Here is a 19,913-nt window from a genome sequence, read left to right as displayed (position 1 = left end):
GCCAGGAATTCAAGCACATCAACAAGGGCACGACGATCTCATACATAGGGGAAATTCTGGAAAGCAGCAATGCATTTGTCCTCTCGGATTCCGAAGCATCTACCCCGACGGCCATAGTACTTGAACCAGACTTCGACATAAATCAAAGTCTCCCCCTGAGTAAACAGCAACAGCTCAGAAGTCTTTTGCAACAATACAAAGCCTGCTTTTCAACGTCATTGAGGATTCGACAAACACCAGTTGCAAAGCATCGCATAATAACTGAAGAGTATGCTCAGCCACTCCACCAGAGCCCTTATCGAGTTTCGACACAAGAACGCGAAGCTATTAGGCAACAAATCAATGAAATGCTGCACAACGACATCATCCAGCCGTCGAAAAGCCCGCGGGCATCTTCTTTAGTCGGTGAAGAAAAAGGACGGAACCCTACATTTTTGCATCAATTATCGTCAACTGAACAAGATCACGAAGAAGGATGTATACCCCTCCCACGGATAGATGACGTATTGGGCCGGCTCTGCAACGCTAAATATTTCTCGTCGATGGACCTCAAGTCTGCCTACTGGCAAATAAACGTTGATGAGAGAGATCGCGAAAAGGCTGCCTTCATCACACTAGACGGCCTCTATGAGGTCAGGGTTATGCCATTTGGACTGTGCTCGGCACCTGCAATGTTCCAGCGTGTGATGGACACGGTTTTAGCAGGATTGAAGTGGCAGACCTGTCTTGTTTACTTGGATGACGTCGTCGTCTTCGCCGGAAATTTCGACGATCACCTCAGGCAGCATACGACAGTACTAGAGGCCATCAAGTCTTCCAAGCTTATTCTCAAGCCGGAAAAATGCCGCTTCGCTTACTATGAGCTGCTGTTCCTAGACCACGTCATCAGCAAATCTCGAGTCTCCCTCGACCTGCGGAAGACAGCTGCCATCGCAAAGTTCCCTCAGCCCATCAACAAGAAGGCAGTATGTAGATTCCTTGGCGTGTGTGCCTACTACAGGCGCTTTGTCAAGGACTTTTTACGCATCGCTGAGCCGCTGACACATCTAACCAAATGTGATGTCGAGTTCAAGTGGGAAATGCCGCAGGTCCATGCATTTCAAGAACTCAAGGGACGCATGTAGTTGCCACCGGTACTTGGTCACTTTGACGAGGACGCTGATACTGAAATCCACACTGATGCCAATAGCCTGGCCTCGGTGCCATCCTAGTCCAGAGGAAAGACAGACTTGAATGAGTGATAGCTTATGCTAGCCAGCCACTGTCAAAAGTGGAAGGCAATTATTCTACAACTGAAAAGGAATGCCTTGCCATCATTTGGGCTACAGCAAAATTCCGCCCTTACCTATATGACAGGCCATTCAAAATCGTCAGCAACCATTGCGCGTTGTGTTGGCTAGCGAATTTAAAGGACCCTTCAGGACAGCTGGAACGGCAAAGCCTCAGACTGCAGGAATATGACATCCCTGTAATCTACAAGCCCGGACGAAAACACTCTGATGCTGACTGCCTGTCATGCGTCCCTACTGACCCGCTGCCACAAGATGACTTCCTTGGAAGAATAAGCGCGGAAGACTTTGCTGAACAGCAACGAGCAGACCTGGAGCTAAAAATCCTCGTCGAGTATTTGGAAGGGAACACCGATATTGTCCTTAGGGCATTTAACTGAAGATTGTCTTTGTTCTCACTTCAAAACAACCTACTCATAAAGAAGAACTTCTCACCAGTCCGCATCAACTACCTTCTTGTTGTTCCCTCAGCGCTGCGTCCAGACGTACTGCAGTCCCTACATGACAATCCGACCACTGGGCACCTCGGATTCTCCCGGACGCTATCAAGGATACAGGAAAAGTATTACTGGCCCCGCCTGACCCACCACCCCAAGATGACCAAAACGAGGATGCCTTTTTAAGTACAATAACGTATTTACTCGAATCTAGGCCGACCCCGATTCTAAGCTGACCCCCTAAAGTCCGAAGCCAACAACAACAACAAAAAAAATATTACCTCGAATGTAGGCTGAACAAAAAAAGCGAGGACAGCCTTCACAAAATGCAAACAGCATTTATTGAATCTGAACATGCAGAGCTCATTCAACGTCGTCGTCGCTGCTAGACTCGTCGCTGTGTTCCTTGTCACTGTCACCTTCAAACAGTGCACTATCTTCGGTACCGTCAAGCGCATTAGATATGCTGCACTTTTTTAAAGGCGTGCACGATCAAAGTACCTGGCACTGTAGTGGCTTCTCATGCTTGGTGCCATCGTGATAACGCCACGCTGCACACAGATACGGCCAACACAACACAGGTCAAAATGGCGACCTCGCTTGAGTACGGTTGGCTACTGGCACGGCTGACTTTTCTAGATGGCGCTAGCTATGCACCATAGTTAGCAGTTTCAATGAAAAACTGGCGCATTTTTTTAAAATCCTCGAATCTAAGCCGACCCTAGAGTTTGGAATATGATTATTTGAAAAAACTATCAGCCTAGATTCGAATAAATACGGTAAATGCAGATGACTTTGCTGAGTAGCAGTGAGCGGACCCGGAGCTCAGAAGCCTTGCCGACTCTTGCCAACAGCAAGGCAGGACCGACATCCCGAAGGTATCCAGGCGTAGATTCTCTTCTTTTTTTTCTTTTTCTTTTTAAGAAATGACGTCCTGCTTAAGAATAACTTTTCACCAGCCCGCGCAAACTACCTTTTCTTCATGCCCACAGCACTGCGATCAGAAGTCCCGCATGCCTTGCACGATGATAGGACAGCCGGGCACCATGAGTTTTCACGTACACTCGCAAGAATATAAGTAGTACTATTGACCGCACCTGGCCACCGTCGTCGCCCGTTACGTCAAGACATGTTGGGACTGTCAGCGATGCAAGACACCAACTGACAAGGCCAGCAGGATTACTACAGCTGATCGAGCCTCCTTGCCGACCATTTCAGCAGATCGGGATGGACTTTACCCTTTCGAACGTCAACATCTGGAAATAAGTGGATCGTCGTGGCGACGGACTACCCCACCCGCTTTGCTGAAATGAAAGCTGTGCCGAAAGGTAGCGCAGCCGAAGTGGCGAAATTCATTGTCGAGAACATCCTGCTGCAACATGGCCATCGCGATTCTTTGATTGTAGCCAGTGTTTTAGGGCACAAGTTCGCCCAATAAAATGCTAGTTTCGTCATTCCCAGTTTTGCTGCTTTCTTCACAGTCACTACTACGTGACAATATGTATTGTTTAAAATTACAGTCTTTATATTAAATAGGCATTTGTGCGTTATTCTACGCGTATTACGAACTGAAAAATGTTTCAGTTCTAACAATTGGCTCTGCCTTCACAGCAATGAGTGGAATGACAGAACTGCGAACTCACTGTGTGGCTACCATGGTAGTCATTTGGCCATTCACTGTTCTAGACACCTGTGCAGTCTGGCCTTCCAGAAGTGCAATATTGTGGCAAAGTGCAGTCAGCAGTCATGATTCTCAAGGAAGGAGATGGCTCTGTTACCTGTTCGAATTATGGGGACACCAGCCGCGTGGTGGCACAGCGGGGCTCATTTGCCCGGGCCACGCGCAGTGAGCCTGGCAAGAGGAGTGAGAATCAGGAAGCTGGGTTTCGGCTTGGTTAGTCTTTGCTCCAGACAGTAAAGGTTGTCTTTTGCATGTCTCCCACACTCTGTGTTGTCTCTGAGAGCCTCAGCTGGCCACTGGCTCTGAACCAACGGCCCTGAGCCCATATTTCGCGCCCAACGTGGGGCCAGCTGGTTGTTCTTGGAGATAGGCATTGGGGCTTCTGGTTTGTTAGCTGGTGTTATTGGCATTTTGCCAGCAGCGCTTGTGGTATCTTTCGTGGTTGGGTTACCACGTCTTGTGCGGCGTTACTTGTGTGCTTACATATTTTTTGTCTTGTTTGCCTGGTTTGTTTTATCTGTTTTTCATGGAGGCGTTCTTCGGCACGCAAAGCAGCCTAGGAGGACCAACAGCAACCTGGAGCCTCCGCTGTGGCGGGAGCTGGAGTCGGTGAAGCCGGTGAGCGACGAGACACGATGGCCTCGTCGCCTTTGGGCCACATCGCCCCGTTGTGCCAGACGTTAACAGCTTGGCTCGAGGACATGGCCGCCACCCCGCACATAGGCCACGAGCGCGCGCAGCCTGTGGCGCTGACGAAGCTGACATTGGATGTTCCAATATTTAGCGACCGCGCCGCCGGGAAATCTGTCACTGACTTTCTGAATGATTTAGCCCTTTACAGGACGGTTTCGGGTGTCTTGGAGCTTGACTTGCTCGAACGAGTACTGCCCGTTGCTCTTCGAGGTACCGCGGCATAGTGGCTGCGCCTGCTGCCTTTGTTCCTGTCCTGGGACCAAATTGTTGCGGCGTACTGAGTGGAGTTTCTGCCAGTAGACTACAACTACCGCATTCGACATGAGCTGGACGCCCGAACGCAACACCCAGATGAGGGTCTGTGAGAATATGTTCAGGCCAGGCAGGAACTCTTTTGACGCGTTGATCCCAGCGCCACTGAGTCCGCTAAGGTCGCACATGTTTTGCGAAAGTGCCACCCTTGCTTCAGGCCTTATCTCTTTGACCGTTAATTTTCCTGCCTCGAGGAACTTGCGGGCTTCGCGCGGCAAATCACGGAGACGCTCGTTTGGGAGCAACACTACGCTCCGTCACCACCTGCCGACGTTGCTCTCGAGCCAGCCTGTACCTGGAGGGAGACTAATACCGTTGTACTGTCCCCGGCCATGAACTTCCGTGGCGGGCCCAGATAGAGAACTTGGTTCTCTTGGCCCCATTACCGGAAACTCTCCGCAATGGCAGGGGCACTGCACAAATAGGGATGCCCGTGATGACTTCCCCCCGCTACCACCCCGGTCCACTCCCTCAGACCGGCAACAAAATCCTCTGAACACCGGAGGTTCCTCTCATGTCTCTTATAGGCAGCAGGCACCGAGGGTACAGGGAAGATGCATACCAGGCTGGCTCATGCTACAGTTGTGGTCAGTGTGGACACTACCGGCATGAGTGTCCAATGACGCACTCGACTTGGCGTGTTTCCACCCAGGGAAACGGCTACGGCCTGCAGTGGTAACGAATGAATGTTTAATGTTTGGTGGTGCAAGGGCCAGGTATGGCCAAAGAGCGCCATGCCCATAGTAATGAGTTCGCAGCATTTATGAGTTCTGTGAAGTTGATGTGACATAGCTGTAAAAGGGCCTTAAAAATAGTCGACCTAAAGTGCATAAAACGTATGTGTAATAAGAATTTGGCAATGAGAAATGAGGTGTACTATGAGCATTAATCACGCATTGCGAAAGAATGATACCACATACAAAATATGTCAGATGCTAAAATTTGCTAGGGCACTACTGCCTCGTTAGAGCCCTTGAAACACAAGGGCGTGGAGGCATGTACTATATGAAACAATTATCACAGTGGCATCCTCTGGAAAGAGGATGCGCTACAAATTTTGTGGGCTTATAACATGTAGGACAACATTATTTAAAAAAAACGAGAACTGCTTTTGTGCTAAAAAGTGGTTCCTTCCCAAGAAACATACAGGGTGTCTACCAAGTTGACATTTCCAAATTCCCTGAGTTTTCCAGGTTTTCCCTGAGTGTCTTTGCAAAATTCCCGGAGTGATGCAGAACTCTCTTATGTCAAGACGAGCTGAAACCATATCGCCCGATGCGGTCACTCTCTAGTGAGCATATAAAAAAAATTAAAAAAAAACTACTTAATCAAATTTGAATACTAAGAAGTAATGTTCATGTTATTCAACAAGAGAATAGAAGGGAGGGGTTAGTAAGATGCACAGCAAATGAAATGTCTTCGAAAAGATTGCAAATCGAGTCGGACATTCTCAAATACGACTAGAAAAGGAGATGCATATAAAAGCAAATATTTTCGAACATGAGCTATTTCTATCAACTGAGCAAGCTCAGTGGTATGAGGCCCGAACTTTGTTACAATTGAGATTCTCTCTCAACAGCTCATAAGTCAACCTCAACTGTCCTGACATACTCTCAGCCTGCGCATGACACCTCATTGTAGTGTTTCACTGCTTCAAAGAGTTTATTTTGGTTTGGATGAGGGACACTTGCATCTCGGCATCAGCCAACACTGTTTTTTGAGCTCAAGCTCCTTCAAAACGGCGGCAGCACGCTTCCTTTCCCGTTCATTCCTCAATGCGTAGGTCCTTTCTGTTCTCGTACTCCTTCCGTCACTCGTTCGCCCCACGGACCATTTGAAGCGTCTTCTTGGTCAGTTGCACAGTCCACGTCCTAGTTTTCGAACTCCTTAGGCGCCGTGAAAACGTCCAAAAAATCGGCCAGTTGTAAAAAAATAAATGCATGTCATTTACCGCCCTTAACGGCTGAAGCCGCCACAGGCACATTCGAAAACGCTCTGAAGGCCCGTCGGTACACATATTAGGTATATCGGTGCTCATACTGTGACAGGAAATACGGGGTGCACGCGTGTATAATTAAGTAATACATACTGTGTCCCGTGGCAATAGCCCCTTCCCAGGCTTGTTACGCTTCACTGCAATACTTTTGCGTATGCTTCACCAAGTAACATTTCCATACGGAGGCGAAGCTGACTTTCGGGAACCAGCATGATGCAACGCACCGTGCTTTCCAAGCTTCCAAGCCAATCGCGAGAACCGCAAAGGCGGAGTCCGTGCCATTGCTGACAGCAGCGGATTCTTTCAATAAAAAACACGCCACCCAACGGTAAGAAGCTTCATAGCGAACGTCGAAGCAGCTAGGCCTAGCGCTGCCGCAGCGGTGGCTACAGTTGGCAGCGGATCTGCGTGCGACAGCGCCGGTTTCAGGCGGCGAGGTAATCAAAATGGCAGCAGTGGTGGCTTTGATTAATGCGGTTTCGGACCTGCGGTCATGGCAAAACGTCCGGAAAATCGAACGGCGAAGAGTTTTTGCGTCCGAAATTTCAGACGTTCTGATACGTGTACGTGGTAGTGCCGCGAAGCCGTCCAAATTATCGGGAATCCGGAAAGTCGGTCGTTGATTGTACACTGGCAGCTCCTCCAACCGCCGACAGGGCGTCAAAGACGATTCATCACGGTTCCTGTCTTGCTCGAGCCAGCATTACCGCGACTTTTGACCCTTTCAATAAAATTACAGCTAATTTTCCCTGATAGAGGCACAAATTCTCTGAGTTTTCCCTGAATTTTTCCAGACTACTCAAAATCCCTGAGAATTCCCGGTTTTCCCGGTTGGTAGACACCCTGAACATAGCCGGGTGAAGAAGAATGCAATAACGGTATGCAAGAGGAAAATGTTTCTTTCTCTCGGCTTCGGCTTCCCAACACTCCATGAGGACGGTCAGCCTCTCACCACATCTACCACAGGTTGGAGGTTCATTTCCAGTAAGTAGAAAATTATGGGTCCCAAATGTGTGTCCTATTCTGAGACAACAGAATAGGACATCTGTTTACCATGATGTTGTTGCGGAGGGCCATAAACCTAACCGTGGCCTTATCGCGTGCAGTTTATTATTTATTTCTGTGTCCCACATGTGTTGCCAGTGGTTTTGCAGTTTCTTTCGTAAGGAAGGCTTCAGATCTGTGACAGGGACAGCAGTGGTAGGATTAACAGCATGTGATGCAATTGACGTGGCCATCTGGTCCGCCAGAATGTTACCCTCGATTCCCCTATGGCCAGGTACACAGCATATAATGACATACTGGTTAGATAGATAAGCTTAACAAAGGTAGGAATAGAGTTCAGTAAGTACTAGATTTTTGTGCTTGCAGAGTGACATCACTGCCTTCACGACGCTTAGGGAGTCTGTATATATGTACTTTGTGTAGGAGTACGCATGCAGAAGCTCCGTCCCTGTAGCCTTCCCTTCAATGCCAAGAAAAGTTGTCCACAAGTATAGCCAAGAACACAATACATTTTGTGAACTTGTGAATACCATTTCCTCAGTAGCAAATTATAATATGGTGTCCATGCATTTTTTTCTTTTCCCTTATACGCCAGTGGTGAGTGTAATAACATGTATGAAAAAGAAGAAAGGCTCTCTAAAAGGTACAGCTGTCACATATATTACTATACAGCACCATTTTCGAATAAAACTAGGATAAAGGTTGTCCAGAGTGTGGTCTCTCTCATAATGACCTCATTTATTCTATGCCACCGCATTCATTGCAAGCATGCACAAACTAAATCTAGCAATGGTTCTGTTATGACCGGCAGATGACTGCCAGATGGGAATAGTGGAGCAGGTGTTGAAGCAGGCAGGTCTAGCTAGGCCAGTCTCAGCCCCTCATTCTGACATGTAAAGTTGTCATCACACATTGAAGCCATGTGCCAGATCTCCTTCCAAATTATTTTGGTGCCTTCTAAGAACACTGAGTGCTGTAACACAATGGTGTGGAAATGATGTTATCTTAGTTCTAAACTGTAAGTCACAAACACAAGGTGCTAAAGAATTTGTCTAAAAAATGGAGAATTAGTTGTATGTAACAAAGGGCCACGTGCTGCTGTCCTTGGCAACAATCACATTTGTAAAATTCACCCCCAAGCATGCATAATCTTTGAGAACAATTAAACCTTTTCTGAACAATTTTTAACACATTTGGCAACGCACAACACCAATTTAACTTGCCCATTACCCAAAGGTGGCCAGAAGTGCAGCCAGGCAACCTAAGTATGTTACCAAATGGCTTGCTCAGCTGCTTGCAGTTGTGCATTACCTGTATATTCCTTCATTCTGATATTTTATTGCTTCTGAGTGACTGACGACAAAAGTCTCTTTTTTTTAAAAAAAGAAAAATAGCCACTTTTTTCATCACTACTGTCATAAAGCTTCAATTCAAAAAGCAGTAGAGACCAAGTGAACAACAAATGGAGTTGCCGTGGCTTGTCCTATAGCCTTGAATTTCTTTTGCATAGGTGTGTAAACTCGTCACTGCCACAATAGATGGCATTATTTTTTATTAGTCGACAAGCCAGCAAACAGAGATGACTTTAGTTCAAGTTCACCCGACAGGGATCCATAGAGTAGAGAAAGAAACTTACAGATGCAGACACCAATGATGATTCCAATTGCTGAATCAGACATGTAACAGGAATAGCCGTGCTTGACAAACAGTGGTTTGTAACAATACGTTGGCTGAGTGCTCCCGACAGGACAAATGGCGTCATCAGAACAAGGAAGTGGTTCACAATGTGTGCACTGCAAGGAATTAATCAGACAACAAATAAGGGTTGGATCATGGCAGCCTTAGGCTAACCTTTCTGACAAAACCTTCACATGCAGATATTAATGATGAGGACATAGCAAAGACTTACTGCTCAAAGATTGCACAATTAGCTATATGATGAAGAGCACTAAAACCCGCCATGGTTGCTTAGTGGCTTTGGTGTTGCGCTGCTAAGCATGAGGTTGCGGGATCAAACCCCGGCCACGGCGGCCACATTTTGATGGGGCGAAAGTCACAAACACCTGTGCACTTAGATTTAGGTACACATTAAAAAACCTGAGGTGGTCAAAATTAGTCCAGACTACCACGTGCCTCATAAGCGGATTATGGTTTTGGCACGTAAAACCCCATACTTTAAATTAATTTTCACCAACAACACTAAATATTGTTCGAATGAAGCGAAGGAAGGGTGAACTTCGTTAAGCCACACAGTGAACGCATGGACGTACATACGCATACACATACACACACAAACATTCAATAGGAGTAGCAACCTCGTCAGTATAAGTAAGAAATACACAACTTATCGGTGTTGTAACTACTGAGAGGCATGGCCAGCAGGGATGCCTAGTGCATTCTCCAACAACCACAGGTTGACAGAATGAATAGATACTCACTCATACTCAGTCAGCAATATTTTTGCAGGCTATGTATTCACTCACACTAGTCAGTACTCGCTCACATTCCTACTCGCACCTACGCATACTTGTCAGCACTTGTGTTGATAGTTGCTTCCATTCACACTTACTGATGCGCACCCACACTTGTACTTGTGTCGACCAACATTTGCCGACAGTCACTCATGTTCATACCCATGTCCATTCCAACTCACCGTCACTGAGTTTCATTTGTACTCTTGTTAACCGGCACTAACTCCTGTTCATACTCACATCCACTTAAACTCACCGGCATTCACTGCTGTTCATAATCACGTCAACTCACACCCTTTGTCACTAATTAATGCTTTATCTCACACTTGCGAAATGAGTGTGGCAAGAGTACAAATCCTATACCAACAACACTGATCAACACCTGGTTTTTTCCAACATTGTTCCAACCACCAAAGCCAGCCTGAAACTGACATTTAGAGCACCATTAGGGATGACGTCTTTGGGCACAAACAGTGTTCTAGGAGCAAAAAAATTAGCACTGAAAAAGCACATTCTCAGCAATAAATCTGAAAAAAGAGGCATAAATCATCATAAATCATCAAATGACAACTGATTTTATAATAAAATCTACATAATATGTTATGAGGTAAGGAAACTGAACATACTGATACATGAAGTGAAAGAGGCACCAAACTTAAAAGGCAGGCCTTCAAAAGCAGTCCCACTGCACAACTGGAAATATGAAGGAGCATAATACAGTCTACCAACTTCTTTCAGACAATCTGTTTGTGTCACAACACTCTTAGGCAGAACATAATCTAGCACTTGATTTGAGAACCACAATCTTTAGCTCATGACATTGTATGCAGCACAACAGAAATAAAAATAAATAAAATGTTTTAAGGTCTTTAACCCTTTCGGTGTCTGGTTTTTTTCAGAAGTGATAAACCCCAGCATCAAGTTTTTTCTTGGTTACTGTAAAACAAACACAACGGTTTACTTTTGGTTTTGTAGAATGGAAAAAATGACACGGACAATGGCAAATGCACCCTTGGTATGATCCTCACATTCCTATCTCCTACCTAGTTCATTTTGATGCATGCATGAAAACTTACCAGTACATCAGTGACACTTAAAGGATTAAAATGCTCTTATAGTGATGCTTACAAACTCCTAATGTTGGATCGTTATAACCATACAGTGTGGTAACCCAAGCAATTTTATAGACTATCTACTAACGCCTTTAAAAACGCGTTCTTGCCTATTGCTAAGTGGAATGGAATAAACTACCTGCATAAGTCATCCTCAAACGTGGTCACGTAAACTTTCGTTATTTATTATCCACACAACCTATATAATTCTTGTACTATTACCTACAGTTCACCCTGCTTTGTTTGTTTAAATCATGCCTTGTTTTTCAATTTTGCTTCTCTGTACCAAGCGTTTTTGAATTGTATTTCGCTCCACCATGTGCATGCTACGTAACATTATTTTTCTATTATGTCTTAGTGATCCCTCTTTGACCTTGTGTATCCTGTGGTTTTTTAACTGCTTTTTATTCCCTGAATGACTTCTCACATATTTTGCCACTTTGTTTTACTGACCAATTTTAGTGTATTCTGCAAATGTACTCCCCCCCCCCCTTATGTAATACCTCAAGCAGGGGCCTTCATGCCCCATAGAAAATTTTGCTTATACACTAGAAGTTGTTACGTGTCCTCTAGGGGGCAAAAATTTTTTAAATTGGCTCGAGATATAAGTATTTCAGTGCTGTGAATCCATGATTTCAGGAGGCGAGCTCCACTGCCAAGCAAGACACTCTGTCCATTTGCCCCATCTAGCCACCACAAGCGAAATTCTTTCCCTGCATTCTCCCATACCGGACCTCGAGGATCATGTGATGACACGTCATGGGCCCCCGCATTCATTTTTTTTTCTTCATGCTTTATTGCGGTGCAGCGCACTTCCGCTGACAGCGTCGCACGTGAGCTGTTGTGATTGTCTTGTTTCACACAGCGTACGATTTTGCACGCCGTGCACAAGGACACATGACTAGCGGTATAAAGTCAGCGCTACATGAATACTGAGGCAGACACAAGCAGATCACAGAGCATGATCCCACGCTGAAGCACTGTAGAAAATTACATAGTTTCAGTGTCGGTGCATGCAACTGCACGAAATGGGAACAAGCAGACGAAACCGAAGTACATCTCTCTTGCTGCGGTGCGAAGTAAAACAAAAACGTGCAGACATTTAGTTTGTATGTTTTATTATTACACTAAGCTTTAATTCATCGATTCAAGCAATGTATTACACAAGGAACAGATGTTGCCTTGAATAATTCTCGAAGTCACATGTCACCATGAGCGACATAACAGTTCAAACACGTGTACGTAGACGCACTAGCATGTGCATGTCATCCTCCCCCTTGGAACGCAGTGGCCACAAGGAGAAGGGAAAGCGGCATTCGATTTGAAATTTCAGATCTTTCCGCGGTGCATAGAGATGTAATACTTTGCAGACACGATCGTTATCATGCAATGTATGCTGTGCGCTTGTCAGCTCAAAATGGCCAGACCTGGTGAGGGGCCCTTTAAGGGAATAGTAAATTAAGATGCTGCTGCTGATGATGATGATTACCAAGAATAAACAATGTTGTAGAGAAAGTCAGACACCAAGTCATTTATTGTTTCTACAAGCTGACTGCACTGTATTAGTGGAATTTTATTCATCATGTAGCTGTGACGCCTCTTCTACCATACTACAAGTCTGCCTAGGCAGAGATAATGATTCACTAATTCTGGTAGGAAGGGCTGAAATACCAGCTTCCTACTTTTTCCTGGGAAACTCTTGTTTAAACTTGCTCCAGACAGACTGTACATTCACAAACATTCTCAGTGGCTTTTCATACTCTCTAAACACCAGTGTGAACGTTTTATGTTTGCACAGTGCAAAACAGCAATAAAACCTTCAGTGTTCTTAAAGGGTTCCTCATCAAGTTTTAGACAACATCATGGCTGTTGCCTTTTGCTTCACATGCACTGCCTGCAGTGCATAAATAGCAAGCAGCAACATAGTGAAATGTAGAGCGAGCAAACTGCCACAGGAAACACCCTATGAAGCAAGAAAACAAGGAAAACAGAAAAAAAAATGGGCAGAAATTGTCAAAGGATGATAGCAAAGGTCAAGAGAGCTAGTATGTTGGCGTTGTCAAAACACAACTCCTGGCCAAAGCTTTTCTTGCTCGCTCAATGCTGTGTAAAATATTGGAGCCCTGAACTACCAGATCTGTGTGGTTTCATTTCTTACGACCAAAACCTAGCGTGTGTAGAACTCCTAGGAGGCCAGCAATCAAACCTCAAGTGAAAGAAATCAAATGCACTTGTAATGACATTTTTCTAAGAGTAGCTGAGCCAGAACTAAAGCTATGTTATCAAATAAGAGTAGTATTCATAAAATTGGGCTTGCATGTAAAAAAATTGGATGCAATCGCAATATAACTGTGCTGCACTATATAATTGATACCTTTTCTAAGTTTATAATGGGGGAATATATTTCTTCAACTCGCTGGTTTTCAAAAATGCACTACAGGCTTTCTTCACAATCTTTTTGCTGCATTCAAGCTGATACTCACGAGTACTAGAAATGCTCTTCTTTGTAGCTTGCTACTCAATTGAAATATGTTTTTTTTTGTTTAATCATATTAATCAACACAATAGTATTATGACTGATGACTGCTGAGCCCAGACTTAACAAGCTATGTTTTACCTGCGAGTACACGCCTGATAGAGCTGGTAGCTGAAAGCTTGAGAGATAAAGGTACTGATGATGATATAAATGTACTAGCAGGAAGTGAAAGGTTTGCCATTCTAGCAAAATTGTGCAGCAACGTAGAGTCCCAATTTACATAACTCAAACACGGAAATCTGACAATAAACGAGTTTTGTGCCAAAACCACACACACAAGAAAGGAGACAACACAAAGCGCCCATGTTGTCTCGTTTCTTGTGTGTGTGGTTTAGGCGCAAAACTCATTTATTATGTCGGACAACGAACTAGCCCAGCAGTTCACTCTTTCAAACATGGAAAATTTCAGGTTAATTATAAAGAACGAAACAGTTTACATTACAACTTCCCATTACACATGCAACAACTATTTACTAGCAATATTAAACATGCTGGCATGCAAGAACAACAGTCATGAATGTTCTTGTCCCAAAAACGAAATGCCGCTCATGTTGCTTACCGAGCAGTAGAAGCCAGCAGGACAGACCGTGCATTCAGTAGAGCCTTTCAGCAAGGTGTAGCTGCCTTGAGAGCAGGCACTGCATGTGCCAGATCCAAGAAAAGGCTTGTAGAAACCTGTGAGGTATTGTGCCCATTTCAGCAAAGAAATTTCTGATGATTGATTGATGTGGGTTCACCATTCCAGTGTTACACAGGGGCAGTGAGAGACTGTGAGGTAAGTTCTGAATTGTTTTTGAATGCTTGGGACATGCAACCGAAGCTCAGTACAAGAATGTTTTTGCATTCTGCTCCTACCTGAAAGCCATTATTGTGGCCAAGGATCAAACCTGCAACGTTGCGTTCGGAAGCACAACACCATAGCCAATGAGCTATAGACTAATTTATGATGTTGTAAATGATCACTCTTGGCACATTTGCAAGAATAACTTCCGGCAATTATGTGCCTATGAGCAACTCTATGCTCTAGAGTTTTCTGCAGTCTCTATTCACTATGGTGCTAAGCACAGGTTCAAAAACATAGAAAAAAAATTATTGGGACTGTAAGATAACTGGCACAGCAAGAGGTTCAGACTGCCATAAATGAAAAAGCAGGGCATCTAAACTTAAACTATAAAAATTTATGCAAAACTCTTACTCAAAATCACTGCAAAGAATCACAATAGCTTAGGGTTGGATGTGACTAAGACAAGCAAAAGCTTGCTCGGAATGGAAGAAATCCTGTGTTAAAAGTTATGTTTATTTAGAAAGTTTATTAAATCATTCAACATTTTAGTAACATAATTTTTCATGTTCCCAGAACACATAATTTGGTAACATTTCATGAACAAGCATAGTAAAATTTCAGCAGAAATTCTGGAGAGGATCTTGCAATTGCAGGCAACCAATTGTCACATTGTGCAGTCATGACAGCAAAGCTTGGCCAAGAACAGCTACATACAGTTAACCTATGGATTAGGAACTGCGCACACTTACAATGACACACCAAGATTTATACTGAAAAATAAGACTGACCAATTTCAAAAACTACAAACTGTGCCTGCTACCTTCAGTTGATGCAAGCCTCGTGATCCGTACCTCGTGAAGCGTACCGATGTTACATAGCAATCACTGCTTTGTCCACTACTAGAGTCAATACACAAAAACACAGCTAGAGTGGGTCATCATTCGGTTCATAAAAGCTCATGCACGTTCCTGACAGCTTGTTACAAGGCATCCCACAGGCACGAACAGAGCCAACTCGGCGTGAGCCTTGAATATTTTTCTGCACTAACAGCATTGAAATACATTTTGCTAGCCAGATCCATGTCTCCCTAGCCTGTCTTTTGAAGCACCATATGAATAAATTATAAATTATTTGTTTCTTTCATACACAGTCTGCTGATAAGTGTGTATTCCCAAAGGCTATATTCTATAGAAACTAATGCAATATTTCTTTGTTACAAATTTAGAATAGGCTGTTTTAAGCAGGAGCACAAAAGAATGCCAAAAAATAATGTTACATTGTGCTGAGCTTTGTTAAAACCAATGAAGAATGGAGCAGCAAAATTTTGTAGCTGCATAGTTCACTTCTTTGAAAATTTCTCAAAATAGCTCAGGAGGACGACGACGAAGTGACTGCAAGCCAGGACGCTATTCTTCTAGCTCAGCTATTTTTGCCTGATTTCTGTGTATATCACGGGGGAGCCGCCATGGGTTGTGGCACGGATACAACTTGACGTCCTCGCGCCTCTGCCAGGAATGACGACTTCAGTGGTGGCTGCGTCTAGGAAGCGCACTGGTCTCCAGAGCGACACTGACCGCAACGATACCAGTGTCTACTCGCTGAGAAGTGAGGACTTCTCCAATGACGACTTTCAGTTAGTGAGGAGCTGCAAGGTGAAACGAAGAAACACCAGGACCTACCTGTCTTCAAGCACATTGACTGTAGGACCAACTCAGAATCCTTCAGTCGTACGATTCTATTTGTACCAGAACTCGCTACCGACAACCTGAAGCGACTCAACAGACAGTCTGTCTCTATGCTTCTTGAAGCAGTGACACCAAATCAACTCTCGGATGTCAGAGTCAACGCACGAAAAAATGTCTTGGCTATTGACACTGTACATGAGACTGCGCTGCGAACTTTGAGCAAACTTACGGAACATGGCAGCATGAAGGTCCGCTCGTATATTCCACTGGACAGTGACACCACTGCTGGTGTCATCTACGACGTGGACGTCTCCATCTCCAGCACTCACTTGCCTATTCTAGTGAAGCCAGCCGCTAATGGCTTCGCCATAACTCGCATGTCTCGACTCAGCGAATCCCACTGTATGAAGCTAATTTTCAAGGGCCAATCTCTTCCCTCACACGTCGAGGTGGGCCACTTTAGACACCCCATGCGATCATTTATCCGAAGGCCACTCCAATGCTGCAATTGCATGAGGCTGGGGCACATAAGTGCTGTGTGCGAGAACATGAGAGCTTGCTCGCGCTGCGCAGAGCCCCACGCTGCAGATTCCTGTATAGCCACTTTTCTCAAATGCTCCTGTTGCATTGGGTCCCATGAGGCTACATCAAAGGACTGTCCCAAAATGAAGAAGGAATGGAAGGTATTCAAGCAGATGGCGAGAGCCCGTTTATCTCGTCGGGAAGCTGTTGTGGCCGTTATAAAGCGATGCTCCCAACACTGTCGGACTTCAAAGAACACAGATGCCTCCTTGAAGAGCATGCCACAACCAACAACTCCTCCTCCTCTATCCCCCAGGCCTGGCGGAGTCGAGTTTAAGGTCGTGCCGCACAACACCAATACTGAAGCTTGGTCCACGCTACCAAAGTGGCAGCCACCGCCACAAATGAAACCACAGCCAAAGAAACGACCGGGGCCACAGCCGATGGCACAGCTGAAGCCACAGTTGAAGCCTCAGCAGGAGCCACAGCCACAGCCACAACCGAAGTCACGACCGATGCCACAGCCGGAGCCATGACCGAAGCCACAGCCGATGCCACAGCCGGTGCCACAGCCGGTGCCACAGCTGGAACCACAGTCACATCCAACGGATACAGTGCACCGTGGTAGAGTCCACAGTGCCAACTCCCGATAAATTGTCCAAAGAAGACCAGCAAGTTGTTGTGATGCTTCAGTCCCTCATAAATACCCTTTGTGTACTTTTCAGCAAGTTGCATACTCCATCAGCGCGAAGTGCAGTGCAAGTACTGGATGCTCTTAATCCAGTGCTTGCAACTCTCGAGTAAGCCCCATAGCTCACCCACAGCCTCCTATTCGCGCAATGACCACTGGCCCTTTGGTCGTACCAGATGTGATCAATGCAGATCACCACCTATGTAACTCCACTTCGGTGTCACGGTGCTTCACTGCACCCAGTCATCACTTCCTTCCTCCTTTTTTATTTCTATTCCCCCTTTCCCTCATCCCCAGTGTAGGGTAGCAAACCAGACGCTTGTCTGGTTGACCTACCTGCCTTTCCTCTTCTTGCTCTCTCTCTCTCTCTCTCTCTCTCTCTCTCTCTCTCTCTCTCTTTCTCTCTCAAAATAGCTCAAATGAAAACAAGGACATAAAGCTTAGTGACCACTTCTATGAAAAAATGCGTGCTGAATATAACATGTTTTACACCTACTTGGACAGCTGGGATACCAGACAGTCATTTCTGAAGGTGCATCGGTTGCGTAAAAGTAGGAACAAGAAACATTTTTCAGGTCTAAGTTAAGATGATGACACAAACTAGCTATCACTAATCATGGTCATACAGGAGATGTCATAGTGCACATTTGCAGTAAAGATTCACAGATGTGCGTGGGCAAATGCAAGTCATCTTCATTTTTGGAAATACCACTCCCTGGTGCTGGAGAAGTTGAGAGACACAGCATTTTCCTCCTCTTACCTATCCTTCCTTTCATTTAATGCTGGCTTTGTTTAAATTGTTTTACCTCAGTGATGGTTTATTGTGACAAGTGGCCATCACATTGCAATAAAGTGAAATTCTCAGGCCCTTTATTAAGCCAACAGCAGCTGCTGTTGAACTGCATCAAATTGGACATGCTCAAGGGCACATCATCCATAATTATTACAGCCTTGCTTGCTTAAAGACACATCCCCTGCACTTCATTTGATGCCTGTATCTCCCCACAAAAAGCAAAGCTTTTCAAATGACCAACTTTTACTGCCACATCGCATGCTATCAGTGATAGATCTGTATGTCAGTAAAGAGTTTATTCCTTTACAAAGAGCCAACATGCAGCGTCATGCTGTAGTAAGTGATCATTATGACATGTGCAATCATTACAAGTCGATGTCATTGTACATAAGGCAATTCAATGAAGGAGGTATGAAATGGTCTAGAGTTAACTTATTTGTTATCTGGCCTAGCCTAGCACACCTATACATGAAAAGGCTGATTAATGATCCATTTTTTTTATGTTTGCTACAAGCTTTGTTAAAGAGAGGTTGCATGGCAAATGTAAATGGGGTAGCGTCTGTCTAAACTTGCATTGTTGATTTAATCAAATACTGAATCAGCTTCCTCACAGGCACAACATTTGAGGATATTCATATGCCACAATAATATCATCTGTGCACAATGTAAAGCTTGTAATGCTGAGGATGCAGCTCCTCACAGCTCTTTCCATGCTCAACAGCATGTTCTAGCGCTTTGCAAGCTCGAAGCTGGAACATGGGGGTTGCAAACATAGATAAGGGGACATTCGAGTATGACAAATGGTATGTTCACAGTGGTAGTGAGTGCGATGCGCACAGTAACAAAATCTTTCTTTTTTCTTTTGTAAAATGTCTTATAAATGAAGCTTTGTTGCTCAAAGTTGCACTCTTGAGCTGCACACGAGGACAAATTGGCACTGGTAGTAAATGAGACAAGTGAGGCAATGCAAAAGTGCTAGATGTAAAAAATGTCCTCAGCTGACAGAGCAAGCAACTTAGCAGCAAGAAAGCATTTCTGTAATAATACAGCATTGATAGCTGCAGCAAGCACACTGTGTGGCCGTGCATCTCTCATAGACTGCTTGCTCACCTTCCTGTGGGAACATTGTTTTTTTTTAATTTTGTGAGGCTGACAGATGAGACACGGATTAATGCTATGTAGCGTGAATGCCACAGAATGTGTAGTTAATCACAATGCGTCGTACCAATTGCTTCTGTTTTGACAAAGTGATGGGGGCCACTGGAAGGAAGAATTCAAACGTGATTTATTCTGATTACCCATAGTACCCACAACTGTCACCAGTCACAAACTATGTGTCAAATCAGAACGTTGTAGTATTCTGAAGGAAGTATAAAGCAACAGCATTAGAGAATAGTTTCCTTGAACAGCTACCAGAAACAGTTAAAAGGGAGCTGTGTTCATTCACTGCATCCACTTTATAAAGCAATGCAAGGTATTGTAAGCATATTGCTGAACACAGAAAATTGCACAGGTGCAGGTCATGGTATGCCTTCAAAAATGAGGGTGAGTATATCATTTTTTCCCCATTTGCCCCTTTGTTTGCATTGGTTGCTGGATAGCTTTAAGAGTGGAAAGGAACACAATATTCAAAATGTTATCAGCAAACAAAAACGGCTTTCTTTTTAATGTCGAAACTTGTGGGTAGGTTTAAAAGAAATCTGGAACCTATAGTGGACATCACCAGTAAACATACAACCCTTTGTTAGTACCACATATCTAGTTACATGTGTGTCAGAATGTGACATCATAATGAGGGGCAGAGAATCGGAGCCACAACTTTGTCCTGAGCAGGAGATGTCACAAACAATCAGCCACCGGGGCAAGTACAGTTGTGTCTCGTTATTATGGCCCCCGTAAATATGAC

At 44.7% G+C, this 19,913-nt stretch overlaps 1 protein-coding gene across 1 annotated transcript in view; it reads right to left on the bottom strand.

The window, feature by feature from the left end:
- LOC142565876 (uncharacterized) overlaps positions 1-19,913 on the bottom strand; it is a 32,815-nt gene that overhangs the window by 9,610 nt on the left and 3,292 nt on the right. The window contains exons 5-6 of the mRNA XM_075676445.1: positions 14,092-14,207; positions 9,050-9,206 (exon numbers count right to left, since the gene is read on the bottom strand). Of these exons, the coding sequence (XP_075532560.1) occupies positions 9,050-9,206; positions 14,092-14,207 (273 nt within the window). The remainder of the gene's footprint in view (positions 1-9,049; positions 9,207-14,091; positions 14,208-19,913) is intronic.

The sequence above is a fragment of the Dermacentor variabilis genome, unplaced genomic scaffold, assembly GCF_050947875.1.
Source record: "Dermacentor variabilis isolate Ectoservices unplaced genomic scaffold, ASM5094787v1 scaffold_12, whole genome shotgun sequence".
Classification (NCBI taxonomy): domain Eukaryota; kingdom Metazoa; phylum Arthropoda; class Arachnida; order Ixodida; family Ixodidae; genus Dermacentor; species Dermacentor variabilis.
The sequence above is the reverse complement of the archived record's forward strand: the minus strand, read 5'-3'. Positions and strand labels throughout refer to the sequence as shown.